General features: G+C 39.6%; 1 protein-coding gene across 8 annotated transcripts in view; it reads right to left on the bottom strand.

Annotated features, from left to right (window-relative positions):
- RAPGEF4 (Rap guanine nucleotide exchange factor 4) overlaps positions 1–19,984 on the bottom strand; it is a 152,538-nt gene that overhangs the window by 83,347 nt on the left and 49,207 nt on the right. For all 8 annotated transcript variants that reach the window (XM_062604810.1, XM_062604808.1, XM_062604809.1 and 5 more), the window contains one exon: positions 546–618. In XM_062604810.1, the coding sequence (XP_062460794.1) occupies positions 546–618 (73 nt within the window). The remainder of the gene's footprint in view (positions 1–545; positions 619–19,984) is intronic.

Raw genomic sequence — 19,984 nt, forward strand, 5'->3', positions numbered from 1 at the left:
GGCAGTGAGCTTGCTGCACGCTCTTCTCACTGTCCTGAAGATCTCAAATTTGAGCATCTCGTGATCGCTGCATCCAAGGCTGCCCTGGAGCGTCACATGTCCAACGAGCCCTTCCCTGTTGGTGAGCACAAGGTCAAGCATGGCACCTCTCCTTGTCAGTTCCTCTATTACTTGCAGAAGGAAGTTGTCTTCTACATAATCGAGGAACCTCCTGGATTGCTTGTGCCAGGCTGTACTGTCCTTCCAACAGATGTCAGGGTGGTTGAAGTCATCCATGAGAACAAGGGCCTGTGAGTGTGAGGCTCTTCCTATATGTCTATAGAGTGCTTCATCCGCAGGTTCTCCTTGATCAGGCGGTCCGTAACAGATCCCCACAGTAATGTCTCCCACAGATATCTTCCCTTTAACCCTAACCCACAAACTCTCTGTTAACTGCTCACCTGTCCCTGAATTGAATTTAACCTTTAAATTCCAACAGCCAAAACCAGAGGACTCCCCTCTTTTCCCTTTTCTCTAACATCTGATGTCTATTTTCTCATACTTACTGTCATTGTTAGAGCCAGTTTCCATAACACCATAAGGAGGAGTGAGAAGTCCAGACATATACTGTCGGTATTTCTGAAAGACAATGACCGCACATAAAGTCAAGTACAGATGTATAAAGCCATTCAATGGATTATGTGGTATTTACATTTGTGTGTCTGCTGCCTTGTGCTTCACATGCTCACATGTAATATGAGGCAGTCAGACACGTCTTTCCTCTTAATATTACAAAGTCCATTTTTTTGACTGGTGCACACTGCCTTTATTTTATCAAAGTTGTGCTAAAACAGTTCCCTCCTTCATCTTCCCCAACGCATGACTTTGAGGGTTCTACAAAATCAATACTGTACTCAGTTGTGTGAATTCCCATAAAGGCTATTTTATAGCTTATTTGAAATTACACTGCTCAGCTGAACTCAAGCTAGAAAGCTACTTTATTGTAGGGATGGAGACAAGGTTGTTAACTAAGGATTCATCAGCATCATCTATCACTACAATTTTGGGGTCAGATTTGAAATAGACAGGATTTAGTGCAAAAACTCTAAATGTTTAATTTCAACACCACAGTAAGTTTGCTCTTCAGAAACTACAAGCTTATGAAACACACAAATCTAGCACTTCATGTTATGTACACACACACAAACTGTATTAGCAGATGAAACTTTGTAACTGTAAAAATAATGTCTCTTGTACCACTGTAAACTACATAATGGTAACTGATGTCAGTAACTGGTATTTTTCTTCAGCGAATGCTGGTGACATGATCGATAAAGTTCAAAGCTCTGTCTAGGGCTTAAGAAATTCAATTCACAGAAGCTAAAAAAATAATACCAAAGGAAAAAAAATGTCCTTTTATCAAATACAAATCATTCAATAAATGACACATTTTTGTTTCCAATCATACTATATTACTGTCATTCTTAAGGGTAAACAATTACAATTCCCTTTTGGAACTGTGAGAAAACAAGTTTGCGCAACAGGGATGTTGATGATCAGTGTAAATAAAATGTGTCATGCAGCCCTTAGGATGTGCAGTGAGCTGAACGTGAGCAACTAACCAGCTAAAATGCACGTAGGTTTCAACTAAGCACACAGAATAACTGAGACAGAAAATTTCCCTCATAGTGCAATTTTAATTTAGAAGTTTTATCCTTTGCTCTATGGAGCTGTTTGGATGCATTCACTTTTAAAATGCTGTCTGCCGGATTTTAACAATGCTTGAATTATCCTTTTAACATTGATTTGTCTTGGAAGTGGATATGCAAATATCACTAATTCTCCCACTAAAGACAACGTATTGCATTATGTATAATAACAAAAGCTACAAAGCTTACATTAATCTTAATAATCCAATCCTATTTTTAGACAAGCTATTACATCCTAAAGCTTATCTTACCCATAATCCAGCTGAAAACTCAAAAGAGCAAAACTATGTTATGTCCCTGGCCAGTCACAAAGAATAAATGTTACTTCATTTGAGGATAAAACTCTCCTATTTTCTTTCCCAAACCATTCACTTTCCATACACTGCTCCAGTCCGATGCCTCGAACTCAGTGAGAGGAAGAATGTGAAAGATTATTATTTTCTTAGTTCAACTAGTAAATCACACACACAAACCAAGGGGAAAACTCATTTTGTTTGGCCAAATGAAAAAGGGAAAGCATGTCGCAAGGGGTTGTTTTATTCAAACAGTAGATAAGCATTTTCCTCCACCTTCTACTAAATTTGGTCTTGAAATGTGATTTAGAAATGGCAAATTGAAATGTTTCATCTGAGATATGATAAAATCAAATCTTATAGGTTGTGTTTTTTTTTCTTTTGTTCTTCCTCACCATTCAGGTTATATTCGTGCCTTTGTTCTGTTTTTCCCTAAATAGCATTTTCCCAGAACTACATTATTAGTCCGCATTTAATCCACCTTGATAAAGAACTTGAATTGCAGGAAGACAGTCATTTTCTCTTTTATTTCCTATAGCACGTCCACAGCCATCATACACTGCATGCCAGTTTCCCTTCTGCTTAATTATCTACTATTTTTGCCTGATTATTATTCTCATGAAACAAAACATAGAACACCTTATAATTTTCAAAAGATTTGGGGGCTTAGCTTAACTAAAATACCTACAGGTGGAATAAGCCATTACTGCTATAACACTTTAAAGGAGGCACCTAAACCCATTCAGCCCCACCTCATGCTCAGGATGCCAAAGCCCACCAGGAGCAAAAGCACAGACTGCCCAGGACTTCAACTCTGTCATTTTCCATATAGAAGGGTCCCACTTCATGCCATGGGATGAGTCTACTTACAAGTCTGATAGAGCAAGCCTTGTGAGCAGTGTTGCCTATGAAGGAGCTCAGGCAGCATTACCAGAAGAGGTACTAATCCAAGATATGCCCTCAGAAAGCTCAATTGTTCAGAATCCTCCAGGGGACCTCTGCAGAAATGAAACTAACTTGTATATCTGGGTATCTGGAGAGAAGGCTGATATGACTGCCTACACATGGTCTCCCATGAAGGTACCTCGGTAGGGTGTGGGCTGACACAGAAGCTATAATTCATGCCTAAAATTGTGTCAGCTCATTAGCTAAATTAAATGTCAAGGGACACTTATTTGTCAAGCAATCAGGCGAACACTATTTGCTAGGAACCCTAACTATGTGAAGAAACACCTAAGTAACTGCATAAAAATTTACAGTATCAGATGGTGTAATGAAGTTCCAGGCATTAGATCTCTGGAAGCTGAGATAATGAGGAAAACACAATCCTGACTGTGAGACCTATCTTGTTACTGTAACGTCTGTAAATGAAAAGATAACGCAGAAAGTTAAATTGTACTCCTAGGTGGCATTTAAAATCATCCTGAAGATTAACAGACTAAATATTTACAAAAGGCTTTCAAAAATGTATTCTACTGATGGTATGAAGTATGGAAAACCTTTCTTTATAAAAGACAGCAATAGTTATCAAATCATCATAAGCTTGTTTGTTGCCAGATGTGTTCAAGTTCTGTAAATCCAACGTGACAGCAGGTTTTAAAACTATACTCAGTGACCTATTCACTTTGGCCCCAGATTTCTACCAATTTTTCAACTCTATCATGCAACAGCTAAAAGATCAGATACTTCCTGCAGTATTTTTCCTTCCATTTCTTGATCACCTCATATCCATGCAGTGGTGAAAATTAACACGACCTTTTCAGCCACTATTATAGCCTAAAGTACAGAAGAGTGCTGACAAGGAACAGTTGGTGATGGGAGAAAATCAGATGCTTGCCTTAGTGGGGAGGTACTGTGGGAGAATTTTTATATCAACAGTTTGCTTTTCAGTGTGTTCTTTCACATGCTTTTATTTAGACTCTATTTGCAGTTACCTGGAGTTAAGTCTCGAAAGTTTTCATAACTACAAAAGATTTTCTTCCAATCCATGAACATAATTTGGTACATTTTTATATGATAATGTTTAGAAAGGCAGTTACTATAATTCTGTTGCAAACTATCTCTAAATTCCATGCAAATTTTTCTAGTGTATATATGGTATAAAAAATACATCTTTGTAGTTAGTCCCTCCTCTTCTACTGCAAGTATTGAAGAGCTAATACCCATTTAAAGGGAAATAAGGAGAAAAAAAAAAAAAAAAAGATATTTAAACAATACAAACACTCCAAAACAAGCCAGGTAGATGTGAATAAAACAAATGGGCATTTGCTCTCCATGAGCATAGCTATGACATGTCCATGTCCATAGCTAAACCACAGCATTCTAATGGGAAAGACTGATGAAGGGAAGACCTCCTTTGCTACCTCTCCTTGGTACAGCTTTGAACACAGGTTCCACAACACATACTCCTCTATACCCCCAAGCACAGCAGCTCTCCAGTCACTGAAGAGTATCTGATGGGCTGTGTAATAAGGACCCAGGTAATGATGGTCTGTAGCACTAGGGAGTCAAGTCAGGCTTCTGATGCTTCCCCATGCCAAGGTGAACCCACATGTGGCCAATTACTAGGAAGTGAGTGTCTTGTAACACTGGGCAAGGTTTTGTAGACCACAACAGATGCCTGAATATATCACCTCTTCCTCCTCTTTCTCGCCCACTCACAATCTCAGTCCACAGTGTCACTTCTGACCAGATGCACTTCTGCTGCCTACTGTTCTGCCTACCACTGACAACTGAGAAGGTGACAAGGAAGAGCCTGCTTTACTTGCAAACTTGGGAGTAACACAAAGTAATTCATTTCAGTTGTAAAAATCCTAGACCAAACATCAAGGTGCCCTTTCCACAAATGTTTCTCAAAACCTTACGTAACTATTACATGCTGTTATTTTGACTGTTACCCCAGTTCTGCAGACCTCTTGTACTAGTTGTCCATACTGCTGCAATGGTGTCTCTTGGGGAATAGATGCTGTAGCTTGGCAATGCGGGCCAGCTTCTCTATTCTCGTTTGACAATAAATAATTGATTACTGATGCTCTCAGTACAACTCTCTTCTTCCTCTAAGTTTGCTGCGCCAGTCATTCCATTTTGGCAAGGAACCATCTTCCTTGTGAGCATTACTCAGAAGGGTGCATCACTCCCACAGTGCATTGTATCTTCTTTTTTTCCCCAGAACAAAAAGGAGAGATGCAAAAGAGTGCCTGAAAATGTGAAAGAAGTCCCCTTTCCACTCACCAAACCAAGCAGAGATTGCTGTCTCGGAGCCTAGATCTTTGCCTTTAGATCTGATGGTCCAAATATTGCTCTTCACTGAACTGACAGGTAAAGTCCTAGATCATCTGCCTGTTATGTCAGTGTTTTCCAACAAAAAGTGCCTAATATCCTTACAGAATTTCACAAGAACAGTAACTGAAAATCATATTCATAGTTGTTTATTACTCAAATCTTGTTACAAAGGGGAAAACAAATGACAACACTGTTGCCCAATTGTATGTGCTGAGATCTACAAGAAGACTCTGGCATAATTCTGATTTCAGATACTGCCACCTTAGTACGTTTATAAATTAGTAACTGTATTTCTTCTAATCAAGCTCAATCAGAAAATCTCCATACGTTTCAGGTCAATGCCAATTAACTGGATATCACAAAAAGAACATGAACAACGGCTGTTTAACATCGCATAGTAAATCATTGCTTGAAGCTGGTCCTTCACTCTAGAACACCAAGTATCTGGCATATTACTAAATACTTGCCTTTGTCATTCACAAAATACATATATTCACTGCCACTCACAGCATAGGTAAGAGAACAGAATTGAGGTATTTCTAAAGGAAAGGATAAAGACAAATTAGGGGAAAATAATTCTACAATAGTGAAAACATATCTTTATATATTGTGGAAAAACAGAAAATAAACCATGTGAAGATCTCACCACAACTTACTGAACAGAAACTGTTTTGTATACGTCAGTCTATCAAGTCATTGCAATGAGATAGGCAAGGCCTGAAATAGCAGAAGTGAAGTACCATTTAGACATATTTAGATAAAATAAATACAGGAAATGTCTGTACTGAATTTGCTGAATCCTGATCCCAGAATCAGTACAGTTTATATAATAGCAGATGAATCTGCATTTTTTCAATTTACCATCTTCTGCATGTGCCTGCATGGCTCTAATCAACTATGCTTTAGATTTTATTTGATCTTTGTTTTGGAGGCATATAGTTTTCTGTCACATTCCCACTTAAATCTATTTATCATGCTTGAAAGGCTCTGTATGCAGAACTTGCTTGATCACAGAATCCCCTTGATATTTAGTCGAAAAGAAAAATGCACCCAGCTCCCTGAAATCATGCCAAATAGCAGACTTGGCTACCAGATAGAAACCCAAGGATAAGACTGCACTGCAAAAATCAAATCCAAGGAAATTAGAGCATGAGCAGCGATTAAACAAATTACACAGCCTATTCTGCTCCATCTAATTTAAATATAGAAATGTCATCATGCAGCCCTCCGATTCTGTCTCATAGAGGAATCCACTCAGGAAATGCAGTTGGGTGGAAACAGGACTTGGTTGGGAGGGGTGGGAAAAACTGCATATACTTAAAGTGGACAAAGAAAATGTACAAAGAAGAACAAACAGGCCATTTGATTTACGTGTTTTCTTTTACTACACCTTTGTAACTATAGAATAGAGGATATAGTTATAGGGGAAAAAAAATATAACTGTTTAACTGCCTTTAACATGAAGTTCAAGTTTTCAAAAGTGGCTGAAAAGAGCATTATACAATTCCATGCTTACTTTTTCCCACTAATATCTGTGTTGAATTTGGTCACTTCAAAATCAGATGATGATGACTGTCAAGAGCAGTGGTTCAAACAATGCAAGATCAGAGAATAAAGCTGTGCTCTTCTTTCTTCCCCTTTCATTATTTCTTGTAGGAGAGAGGCAGCAAATCACACCTTAGCTGGAATTTTCTGAATGATGGAAGCCGCAGACAAGTACCTTGTTCCTCTTCAAACTGTTCTGTGCCTCTAACAATTGTAAACCTGCATTTTATTAGCAAAGCCAGCAGATACGTCTCGAGAGCAAAGATCAAAACTACTAAGAATAAAAGTACCATTTTAACATAATTTTTCTAACTGCTACAGCCAACCTTTAAACCTACATTGACAGGACTTAAATCAAGCTAAGTCTGGCATCATCTCATGGGTCATGAACAAGAGGAAACTGTTCATAGAACAATCTCCTAAAGTTCTGAGCACAAAATACTCCCTTATACCCTCAGGCAGTCATACCTCCTGTTTTCAGATACACTAGTTTAATGATGAGAGAAGTAAATATGTGCTTTTTCAGGTGACTCAGTCTGAGTGTGCTGCAAAAAGACAGTGTGCAAGGAAGATCAGAGACAGTATGAGACTGGCAAATACAGCACGAGGCTGGCTTTGTTCAGCCCCTCACCTTGGCACCTATGAGCTGCCTCTTACACTATTTCTTCCATATGGCGTGCCTTCCTAAACTGATCTTTAGTATTTTTCTAGAGCAGAAATTCAGCTGAGACAAAAGGTCACACCAGGAAGACATTAATGTTTGTAAAGTGCTTTGACACAATGACAAATTCTGTAATCACAGCAACATATGTGTCTTGTTTCTGATGACATATCTTAACCTGCAGAGCAAGCAAAAAGGATTGTGTATACTAGACCAGTCAGAAGTCAGCAAGAGCCTCTAAACAGAGTTATCATTCCACCCTGAGATTGCCACCTTGCAAATACACAAGGCCTGACACACATGACCAACATATCTTTGCATGAATGTTCTGAAAAAGGCTTCATTTAAAGAAATATATGTGGCACCAGGTACGTACAATCAAGTTAGAGAAACGCTGCAAGCCTCCCAGTGCAGGCTGTGCTCTGACAGTGAGTTGAATTCATGCTCCTGTCTAGTGAAATTCTGTAAGGCCACCACAAGATCTGTACAGTACTTAAGTCCTAAAAATAAGTTTTAAGTGCAGCTGAAATGACACATTGGCCTTATGTTGACAATGTGAACAGCAGTGCCTTTTTCCATTGTCCATAAACAGCTTCTTTTCTTTCCTCCCCTTATATAGTTTTACAAGGAGATTTGAACCAAATGAAGAAGCAGCAAAATGGTGAGCTGATCTGTAACTCTGCTTTTCATATTTACAACCTGTAAGTGCAGAAGTATGTTGGTCTAGAAATTTGTTTTCATCTGTAAGGAAACTCTGGGTAAAATATTAATTCCTCTACAATCAGTATAAACCTTTTAATTAGTTCAGTGGGGTCAGTCTAATGCTGTGCTTTTGCTTCTCAGAGAACCAAGCATGTATCAACTTCCAATACTCTTCTAGTATTAAAGGCTTCCTTTTCATAGATAATTCCTCAAAGTGATTGTTTCTACTCAATTGTGCCTTACAATAATGAGGGTATCTCATAAGTGTAAATAAACAAACACACAAGGGAATTTCCCTTATAACATTAGCTTTTAATGCTTTTAAAATACTATTTTGATTACAGTGTGAGCTGCTTTAAAAGCAGTTTGTGCAGCTCACTCAGTAACACTGCTGTGAAATCAAACCAAGTACAATACAAAATAAGAGGGAAAACCTAAAGACAAACTAAAAAATTATAATTCAGAAGGTATGATTGAACACAGTCCGCTCTCCCTAGTGTATGGAAAAGAGGGTATTCTGACACAGAAAATCATTCATAATCAGATTGCTATCACTTAACCTAGTCCTCCAACTCAGCCAATCAGTCAATGCAATGGCACCACTGGAATTACCTTGCTAGCGTAAATCTCTCATGGGTCCAGCTGCTCAAATCCAGAGTCCCATTCTTGCACAGTGCTCTATAGTAAATGCTGCCTGTGGTACTTTCCCACCAGAGATTACAATAATATTTCAGCTATTTTATAACACAGTGCCTAATTATACTATCTTACATCCACATGCACAGTCCAAGATCTCATGGTCCTCAAGTTTGAAGGCATGTGAAACTTGGCCTGCGAAACATGATGGACTTGTTCAACAGCATTTTATCTGAAGAAACCAAAATATATTGAATGGAAATTATTGACTTTTATCTAACTGAAATACAAACAACATTAATAACAGCAATTCAGTTGTGCCATAACTTAAGGATCAGGTAAACTGCATTAACAACCAGCAATGCAACAGCGTTATTTGGATGGGGCAGTTCAAGGTTTTCTCTCCAAATGGAGTCAGTGCAAGTGACTTTCTCAAAAAAAGACATTTTACTGATCTGCCAGTCCCTCACTGAGACTAAAAAAGCCTGCACACCAAATGCTGTTCTGTGATTCCAGAGCCTTGCAGTGGCTGTTTCTCACACAATCCTCTCTTTAGGCAAAAGTAAAGTAACATAATTCATTTCACCTCAGCTCTAGAAACATTTTCAAACCTCACCATGAGAGTGAATGGTGAGGAAAGGAGGCAAGCAGAGATAGGAAGAAGGAAAAAAGTTAAACATTAGGAAAGAAATAAATGTTGACAAGAAATAAGAAGTGAAAATGTGTTTGGGAGCAGCGGGTGAAGGGTAGCGGGGGAGTGCAATATATAGACTAAAAGGACTCCTGCAGTCCACCGAATAGATATCACAGGGAGTGGAGAGACTTCAGGGAAAAGGGCACACTGTAAGAAAAAAAGAAATAAAATCCAGACAGTGTGAACTGGCTGACAGATAGGCCTAACAAATGAACTCTCTCCTCTCTTGCTGCCACTGGAGAAGCAGTTCTACCTTTTGAGGTCTTAGAAACAGATAAGCAATTTTACAACAGACAGAAGTGAGGCTCCTTTGATCTGGCTGTAGTTGAGAGAGTTTAGGCTTAAAGATTCTGCAGATTGAGATGAACAGTACATTAGTTATTACTATTAAATTTACATGGGAGGACTGTACAAATTATGATAATCAAAGACTATAAGCAATGAACTGTAAGAGAAAAGAAAAAGGGGATCGCTGAAACATTCACTAACAGACCATTGAACTTGGCCATGTACTATGTATGTTAACAACACAGCAGTTGTGTGAAGCAATTTTGCAAAAGTCCCACATCTGAGGGGCAATGAGAAAAGCCAATTCCTGTGCTAAGATTCCTCCAGAAACAGTTTGTCAACCCCCAGCATCCAAAACCTGTCAGCACAAATGCCCAATTACTGACCCCTCAGTGAGAGACAGCTTCTGTCAAACTGGCTTAAAGATACTCTCAGTGAAATGTGTGTGGCATGTACTTTGTCATTCTGAAAGGCCTGGCTTTTAAAAGTATATTCTAAAACTTTTACTTGGCTTAAAAAGTGATCTATTTCATAGGAAGCTCACTAGGAACTGAATAAATTTTCTGAACTTTTGTGTTTCCATCACTTGGGAAAACAGCCATTTCTTCTGGGTGCTCCCTCACACATGGCTAAAAAAAAATTCATTGGCATATTGAAATCTTAACCTACACCACTAGATGAACAGGCTTAATACAGCCAGGATGGGCAGTAGATCATTCATTTTGAAAATAAAACCTCTTTCTAGTCCATTGCTTTCCATTGTTCACTTCTTAGATATCTTTGTATTTCCTGCTCCTTCTTTATGGAATCACCTTTCATTTATTTGTTTAAAGGATGACAAAAAGGTATTAAAATAAATACATCAGGCTCTGCTGGGGAGGCTCCACCACCTGTTTGCCTGTTCCTGTTCCAAACCCACTGGAAACAGTGTACTACAAGGGATATTTACACAAAGCAAACAGCAGTACTAGATAAATACAGTGGTTTTACATATAGAGCTAACTAAATTGGTTTTCAGTAGAGAAGGAAAAATAACAGTATTAGTGCACTATGATTTTAAATCATTCCTGTAGAACATCAAATGAAGATGAATGGATTATTTAAGTCTTATAAATAAGCACATTTTGAAAATTCAAAGAGACTCAACAAGGACATTCCAAAATTCTTTTTAAAACACCTTGCTAGGAGGATGCAGTAAATAACCCTGGCTCTGGCTGTGCAGTGGCAGCTGAGAGGAGAGCGTATCTCATCCACTTGTCTTCCTGTCCATCTCTCTTACACTGAACTGTTCCTAACAGTTTTCCCAACCTTCTCATTAAAAGCATACCTGAACAAACTTTAGTAGTTGTTTGTGTTACAATCATGGTCACAATGTGCCAGACCTCCTGTACTCAGCTCCTCGAGGGTATGACTCCTAACACCACACACACAGTCCACCATCAAGTAGATACATCACGGACATCATGCTAAGTATTGGTGGCAGGAAAGAGCAGAAATGGAAAGGAAGTAAGTTTTTCCAGTCCTTCCACTCACAGAAAAACTTTTTAATCATTTTCATTGACTGTTATTATATTGATATCGCAAGCTTATTTTGCAACTATCAGCAATTCTTCTAAGCATTTTCATTATGGCCATGCACGGATGTCCTAAAATTGCAACTTCTCAGGTTTTTGTGGACACATGCGAAACAGGCAGCTCTGGCTCATCATGTATTGGTATCACCTGCTGTTGCAGTGCTGAAAAATATATATGGGCATTCTTTTGCACTCCTCATAGAAGAGAGGCAGGTTTTATCGAGAAGTAATCTGCTATACTTTGCCCTTTTTCTGACAGCAAGAATGATTAATTCTTGAAGCAAGTGTATTACTATACTGGAATGAGACTTTCAGTCCCTCTATAAGACATGACAAGATCACTGGTGATACTAGAGTTAGAGCACTTCTTAATTGAAGGGCTACCTAATCTGCAATGACCTACACTCCACTCTATTTTTGTAGGGCTCTTTCTCTGTTGAGAAGCAGGACGGACAAAGCTTGTTATTGTCACTTTGATATTGTGTACCTACTCACCTCTCAAAGAAAGTCTTTATATAGAATATTCAGTAAAATAAGCTACAGCATGAGTCACACTGCAAAAGTCCATGCATCTTGAGTGTTATGAGGCACCAGAGGAATCAAATGACTTGCATATGAGAACAGACATTATCCACCAAGCCACAAGTGTAATTATAGAACAGCCTTTAAGAAAGCTTTCATTAACAGAGAGAAAAAGCTGCCTTAACATCTAAATCCATTTCACATAATTCTTCTGTTAACTTACAACTCTAAAAACATATTAGAGACAAGTTTTGCAAGCCATATTGTAATAAAAATGAAATACATTGGACATAAGGCAAAATATTTTTTCTATACAAGTTTTATTTTTTTCGCATGGTAACTGCTGTTTATCTGCTCTGTCTTCCTTTGACAGTACTGAGGGGAATTCAGTGTTACAGAATAAGGAAACTGGACACATACACCTCACAGATTTGATCGACTTGTTTTCTGTTATGAACTATTCCCCTACACACTGCGAGCTGCTTGTTTAGGGAGCATCACAAAACACAGTTTTCACCTTATACTGTCTCTTCACTTTTATGAACCTCAGACTTCTGTGGAAATCTCGTCTTTTAAATAAGATAGTCACTGTAATTGCTGTCTTTAATATAAGATTATTATTTGCATAACTCCTATGGAGCTGAAGTCAAATGATACACACCTGCATTGGAATGGACCCTTAGCTGACACAAATTAACAGTTTCACTGGCATAGCAAAACTGATTTGTATTTACTGACCTGTTCCTAATGATCACGTGTCTTCTGTAAGGAAGGCATACTGACCACTGAGTAGTACTGAAGACTAGATCAAAGGAGATCTCTGCCATACTTGGGAGTATGCCACTCACAAACCGTAACTGATACTTGAACCCAAACTGGTTCAAACTGGGAAATATGAAGTTTAACAGTTTGACTACCCTATAGCTTTTAGGAGACTTCCTGTTCGTTTCTGCAGTGGGCAATTTCATCCTTGGGAATGCCCACATGCAGACACCTTTTCCAACAGGGAACACAGGTAAGCACAGGTCTTACAAGGCCCCATCACAGCCCTGGTGCCAGAGAATAATTTCAGAACAATTTCAGAAATTTTCACCTCCAAACTTTAGGAAATCACAGTCGGATCCAAAAGCAGTAAACAAAAGCTCTGTGAAGTAGGTATGACATCCCTTGCCACTGTCTTGAAAAACACCTGGTGGTGTTTTCTCATGGCAAAATCACAACGTGTTCACATCACTGGTATCATCTAAATTTAGCAAACTTGACAGGTATTACAAATGTGACATGATTAGAAAGAGCAGTGTATGCAGGCCTGCAGACCTACTGAACGACTGCACTGCTCAGCAGGCATCGGTAGCACGAGCTTCAGAGAGAGCTAATCCTTCTTGAAAACAGAGACTAGAGAAAAATCCAGACAAGAGAAAAAAGTGCTCGTACCTGAACAAGAAGGGAAGCATTTGTCAACTACAGTATGGACCAAATCTGGCCTCTTAGAAAGTAAAATTGCTGTAAGTGTCCAAAGGTGCCTTATGAAAAAGAAGTGGAAAAAAAAGAAAGAAAAAGAAGAGGATGTAAAATTAACTGAGATGTCAAGCAAGAACAGCACTGTCAGCACAGGCCTGCTGATTTGCTCTGCCTCAGGACACAAACTAAGGGTCTGAAGCACCAACGTGTCACTCTGATTTCATGCCAGTGTGACTTTTTTTCCAAGAGACTAAGATAATGCTCACATATAAGGTTAACTACAGCCACAGATAAATAACTCAGGAGAGGCTTCCAGGGTGTATGTTAGTAGCAGAAGGAGATGATGTTGGCCAGAAAAGCTGCTTCAAGTGACCAGAAGACGAAAGGTAAAAGTATTAGAGTTTGCACTCTATTGACACTTTTTTTGTTGGAGCAGCATTCCCACTATAGAAGTTGATTGTCTTTTCTCTAACTTGCACAGAGCTACATGTTATGAAGATGTCTCACCATTGCCCTAATCAGTATGAATAACAGTAACACACTTGTATATGAACAACTCCTAAAGTGGCTCTATCTAATAGAAAATGCCACAAAGAGCCTGACCCAAATAATCTCTGAATTTATCAGTATGTTTCCGAAGTTTCTGAAAGATAAAAGTTGTATCCCCTTGGAACTGTACTTCTCAGTGCACATGTTAGGTGTTACTTACTAATGAGAATTAGTACTATGTTTGATATGTTCCTTTACAGTTCTCTACTCATGCCTTGTGGCAGAATGGTCAAGCCTCTGCACTTACAGCATCCAGAGGCCAGTTTTGTGGTGACCCCTTGTCACACAGTCCAGGTCATGCTCTCATTCTGCATGGAGAGTTGGCAGAGTTCAGTTTGCAGTCACTGAAACAGCCTGAAGGGCAGCAGGAGGCACTTGGCTTTTATGCATCGTGGTGGCCAGACAGCTGCTCCCTGCCCGCTACCCAACAGGAAAAAGCCATAAGCCAAGCAAAAAGAACCTGCAGGCCAGGCATGACCAGTTGGGCACCGAGTTATTCATGAGGAACCCTATAAACAATGCATCACCATCCCTGTGAACACAGCCCACTAGAATGCTACTGAATTAAGTATTTAATATTTGTAAAACACTTCAATACCTGTAGATGAATGATCCCAGCTGCTAGCCAAAATAAAATCATTCTGACATTGCATTCCTTCAGGAATAGACAAACACTGCAGTACATACTCAGGCTGATATCTCTTTAAATAGAGATCATCACATCTCTCCTGAGATTCCATCAGTTTCAGTAAATGTATGTACAAAGAACTACTCATCTAATTATCTTATAATACAAAACCCCATGCATATATCTACAATGATTATATATTCAGTACATTCCCTTTAATGTCAGTACATCAACTGTGTTTCAAGATTTAGCATTCATCATCACATTCGGGCAAGTTTTGTCTTGCCTTCTTATCTCACATACTTGATCTGTCTCTTTAAACTTGGCATTTCTAGCAACCTCTCCCAGCTAGGTTTTAAAAGTAGATTCTTCTCTCTGCTCAATAAGCAAGAGAACAGTACATAATTTCCTGTTTTATGTACAACATCTGGCACTGTAGAAAGAACCATTGCAAATCTTACCAAGGCAGCAGAAAAAAATAGCTGAAAATCCTGGTGTACGGAAAATGGCTTTACAGCACTGGATATAAAACTATTACATATTACATGAAAGGTTAGCAGATTTCCTGGCAGAATATAGTACAGTATGTGGGATTTGATTGCTGTATAGAGCACTGAGATAGAGAGGGCCTTCCATCAAACACTAAATGGTGAACCTCAATCTGCTTTTCTCTTGACAAAAAAAAATGTCAAGAGAAATCTGGCAGGAGTCTACACTTCCTAATGTTAATATTTTGAGTGATAGCCTACACAAAGCATCTGCAACAAAATAACCTTCCCTATTTAACTGGCAAACAAGCTGGGGGTACAAAACATCCCAAAGCAACAGAATGACTTAAGCAACCACACTCCATTTATAGCAATGACTTAGGAACTTCAGAAACTACACACCACTGACATTCAGTGACTTCAGGGACAGAACTTTAAGATATTTAAGCATTCAGAGACACAGTTACCTAAGCGCTGACCCTCTTAACAATACCACAAGCAGCATATTACAACTTAGAGGGCTTCCATGTGAGGTTATGAACTCCTATCTTTACCAAGCCTCTAACTCCAGTATGAAGGTTAATAACTGAAGATGACCCTCTATTCAAATACAATCTTAAAAGGGGAACCATGATGGAGAAGTTCACCTTTTCAATGACAGCACACAACAGGGGCATCCAACTCCCAGTTGGGACTGTGACAGGAGTAATCTTACAGCAGCATTAGAAGCTTCATCCTTCAGGCAGCAGGCTGCCTGAATCAGGGGCCCAGTGAGGCAAGAAGAGAACTTGTTTCCCTGGTTGCACACTGGTAGATACCTTATCCTCTTGGGCTCTGAAAAGCACAAGTAGGACGAGAGGTCATTTGTCTTCCAGTGACTTCTAATTGCTTGAACTTACCCTGTTAATAAAGTGATGTTGCTTTCCAGATCTTTCCATAAAATCCTAACTCTTCAGTTGTCTGTCAACACTCAACTGCCATGTGCTCCATGAAAAAGCAAACTCCTCAGGAGGATTCACAAAGGAAGAACCTGAGATACTGTTTGTGTCCAAAGCCCAAACTAGCCCATGAAGCCTGGATAATTGTCAGGTTGTTTTACAGCCCCTATCTGCAAAAGCACCATCAAACTAAGAACCAAAAGCCTACAGAAACCTACCCCACACAGCTGTGGAAATAACAGCCAAAATTAACTAGGAATATTGCCATGCACTTACATAATGCCATGACATGATGTGCTTACTTGTCGGTACTGATATTTATTGAGGCGGAATAAAGTGCTATTCATGAGCTAAAAGCCAACCCAATGTTTTATTCAGAATTAAAATGCTTTTTCCAAAGAGGGTGGCTTCTCCAAAGTGGTAAGCACTGGGCCAATTCTGTTTCCTTTAATGTCAGAGGCAGCTTCCGAAAACAGTAGCCCAAACTTGAAGCATTATATTGGCTGTTCCAGGCAATTCCAGTCTGGCAAACCAGCATCGTCTTCCCAGGAGATGAATATGGCTAAGGGTAAGCAAGCAAGCTGCCACAAAAACTGGAGCTTAGGTGCAAGGGTGTCCTGGGTTCAGCAGTAGCAGTCATTTTTCCCCTTCTTGGTAGCTGGTGCAGTGCAATGTTTTGACTTTCAGCTCGGGAACAGAGCTGATAACAAGCGATGTTTTGGTTTGGCCAAGGACTTTGTGAGCCTCATGCTCTGCCAGGGAGGAGGGGGAGCCAGGAGGAAGCAGAGACAGGACACCTGACCCAAGTTAGCCAAAGAGGTATTCCATACGACAGCACGTCATGCCCAGGATGTAACTGGGAGTAGCCGGAAGGGCTGGGAGACTGCAGGGTTGGAGGAGGTATCGGTCAGAGCTTGGTCGGGCTGGGGGGGCGAGTTATCGGTCGGCTGGTGGTGAGATGATGTATTCTCTTCCCTTGTTATTTCCTGTATCATTATTATCATTGGTGGTAGCAGTAGTGATGTGTGTTATACCTTAGTTACTAAACTGTTCTTATCTCAACCCGTGGGAGTTGCATTCTTTTTGATTCTCCTCTCCGTCCCTCCGAGAGCAGGGGGAGGGCAAGAAAAGGGGGGGAAGTGAGCGAATGAGTTACCTGACTGGGTTTAAACCACGACAAAGGGTAACTAGGGATTGACAAGGCTCTCCTGGCTATCTGGAAAACTTTTTCCCGTTGTGACTAAGCTGGAGGGGAACTGGAGAAATTCTATTATGATAAACTACATTTCAGAAGCATTCTGCAGAGAGGATGGCCAGGACCTGCTGTAAAAGGTCAGTGGGAATTTTAAACACAATTCCATTATGACTAAAAAGATTTCTTATCCAGCAGCATTACAGGAACTATATATTCCTCCCAGGAATACCTTCTGTCCAAATTCAGCACAACATACCTGTTTGGTTAGACTGATAATTTAATCTACCATATGCATGTTTTTCTAACTACACTTTCACTGAGCTATAGCTGTTGTTGCACACCATCACAATTTCAATTACAATGGTACATGATAGATACAGCTGATGCTGAGTTCTAATTGTTAATGTTAAAAACAATGAGTTGCTAGTCCGTATGTCTCATTACCAGGCCATATGTCCAACCCTAGAAATTTCCAGGCGGAGCAGCTCTACAAAGATGATAACAGCCAGTCTATTGTGTTTGGGCCATTGCAACCCAACAGAAGGTCATCCCAGATTTAAAACCTTCCTCTGATGTTTCAAAATATACCTTGCAGATCACTAGAAAACCCATTCCTGGCTTTTTAGTGTCCTCTTAAGAAGTGAGAGAAATCACCAATATTAGTAAAACCAAAGCTACTGGCTAAAATCAGGGAGTCCTAAGAGAGGAGTGCACCTGGAATGAGCCCACTGAGACTTCTCTGTCAGCTATAGAAGTCATGGCAGCTGCACTTTTTTTTAACCTTGAAACTCTAAATAAAAATTGTCACAAAACAGTTTTGGAAATGTTGTTTTCCCCCTAACATAATATGGGAAAAGGCCTACTTCAATAAAGGTCTCAGATGCTAAGCATTCATTCAGATAAACTCTAATGTACTATTCAAGGAGTTCAAGTCAGTAATGGCTGCAGCTATTCAATACTGCCCTCTTGTAACCCTCTTGCACCCTCTTCCCTCCCTTCTGCAGTCTATTCTTCATCAGCATCTAATTGCCTTTATTCCCAGCTTTAAAACTTTGTAGCAGACACTGATGACATCAAGAGGCAACGCACATCAGTTACTCTTGTAACATTTACAGACATTGCGATGTCTGTAAATCTCTTTTCCCTGAATTCTCTTTCCAAAGAACCAGAGCAAATCCAGATTACATTCAACCCCTTCACACATTGTTATGCGGCCCACAGCCAATGGTCGTGGTTTCACAATACAAAGTATTTAATGCAACAACGGCCTATTAGAGCCACTGACTCCTACTCCTGTGCCCAGCACGTCATCTTCTTGGCCAGGTCTGCAAAGACTGGGGATACAGCCCTACTGTGAACATGGATCAGCGAACAGCTTTGGGTTTTTAAGAAATTGCTGCAGAGCTGAGCAAGAATAGCCAGAAATGGGCAAGTCAGATCTTAAGACAACAACCTGCCTCTTTGTAACCTCAGGAAACAAGACACATTTTTCTGCACAAGACCAGTTAGCCATTTACGAAAGTAACCAAAGAACAGAATAAAACTTTAAAAAGGCAACAGAGCATTTGGTTTTGCTTTCCAACATTTCGATAAATTGGTTTTATATCTTATATGTAACATTGTGGCAGTTTTTCAATGGAAAGAGAAATGAACACATATGTACATACTGCATATATGCCACTCCATACTGTGTTTCAGAGTACCTCACTGAAGCAATTTAATTAACATCAGCCAGAAAATAAAAATGCAACATGAAGGCAACTCAAGATCTATTTATATAATCTTTCTTCTCATTAAAAATAATGGCCCCTTCTCCACTGAAAGAAAAGCTAAAAGAACAGTTAACTCTTGTCTTCCCTGAATTTGCATGCATGTCTCCTCGTCTCTAACCCAATCATCTGCCTTCCAGATCATGGAGCATGTAAAAACAAAATCTCTACCTGGCACCAGTACTCCTCGTCCTGTTCACAGGACAGGAAAAATCTAGGAACTAGAGGTTGCCCAAAAATCTCACTTCTACCAAGCTTTCTGGTTTGAAAGAGAGTACTTTGGAAATAACAGCAGCTTTTCAGGCTTTCTTCTTTCATTTTAAAATACTTTCTGCTGTTCTGTTTCTAAGAATTCAAGAGCCAACTATTGAGAAAACAAAATTAGTCAAAGACCTTTGCAGGAGCCCCTTGTGTCTTATCTTAGTTGTCATGAGCTGTGACATTCTGTTACATTACTTACAGAAGCAAAGATAGCAACATCAAACTCCACAGCTTAAACCACAACAAACTCATATACATCATCTAGGACAGTCTCTTCTCTTTACAAAGCGCTATGAAGACTTTCAAACTCAAAGCTAAACAGGTTCAAGCTATGCTTCTTTCCTTGTCCTGATACCCCATTCTACAGTATTTTCCATCAGTAGACTGATGAGTTCCACTGGTATATTTAGGTAACTGTACAATAAGTCTGCCTGCCCATTATTTTCCCTCTCTGTACTGACTGTCCTAAAGTCTTCTGTAAAGCTTATATTCATATCTAAAGATTTGGCTGTCCTTATGATCCATCAGAGTATTAAAATGGACAGGCATTTGAACTCCAAGCCCTTTCAAGAGCAGATTTCATCAGCAGCCAGTCACTGGAGTTAAGAAAGCAGCAAGCAAACAGAAGCAGGCAAGAAGAACAGTGCAGCTGCTGCACAGGTCATATGCATAAGCCACTGCTATAATGACCACAAACCTAACCTTCTGGTTTTGATGTGGGAGTATGAGAGTTGGGACCTGGGCTTCTATCCCATGTTTTAGAGCCTGTCATCTTTCTCATTTCCAGAGACAAAATTAAAACTGAACCTT

The sequence above is a fragment of the Pezoporus occidentalis genome, unplaced genomic scaffold, assembly GCF_034315485.1.
Source record: "Pezoporus occidentalis ecotype Australia unplaced genomic scaffold, CSIRO_AGI_Poc_V1 ctg88, whole genome shotgun sequence".
NCBI lineage: Eukaryota > Metazoa > Chordata > Aves > Psittaciformes > Psittacidae > Pezoporus > Pezoporus occidentalis.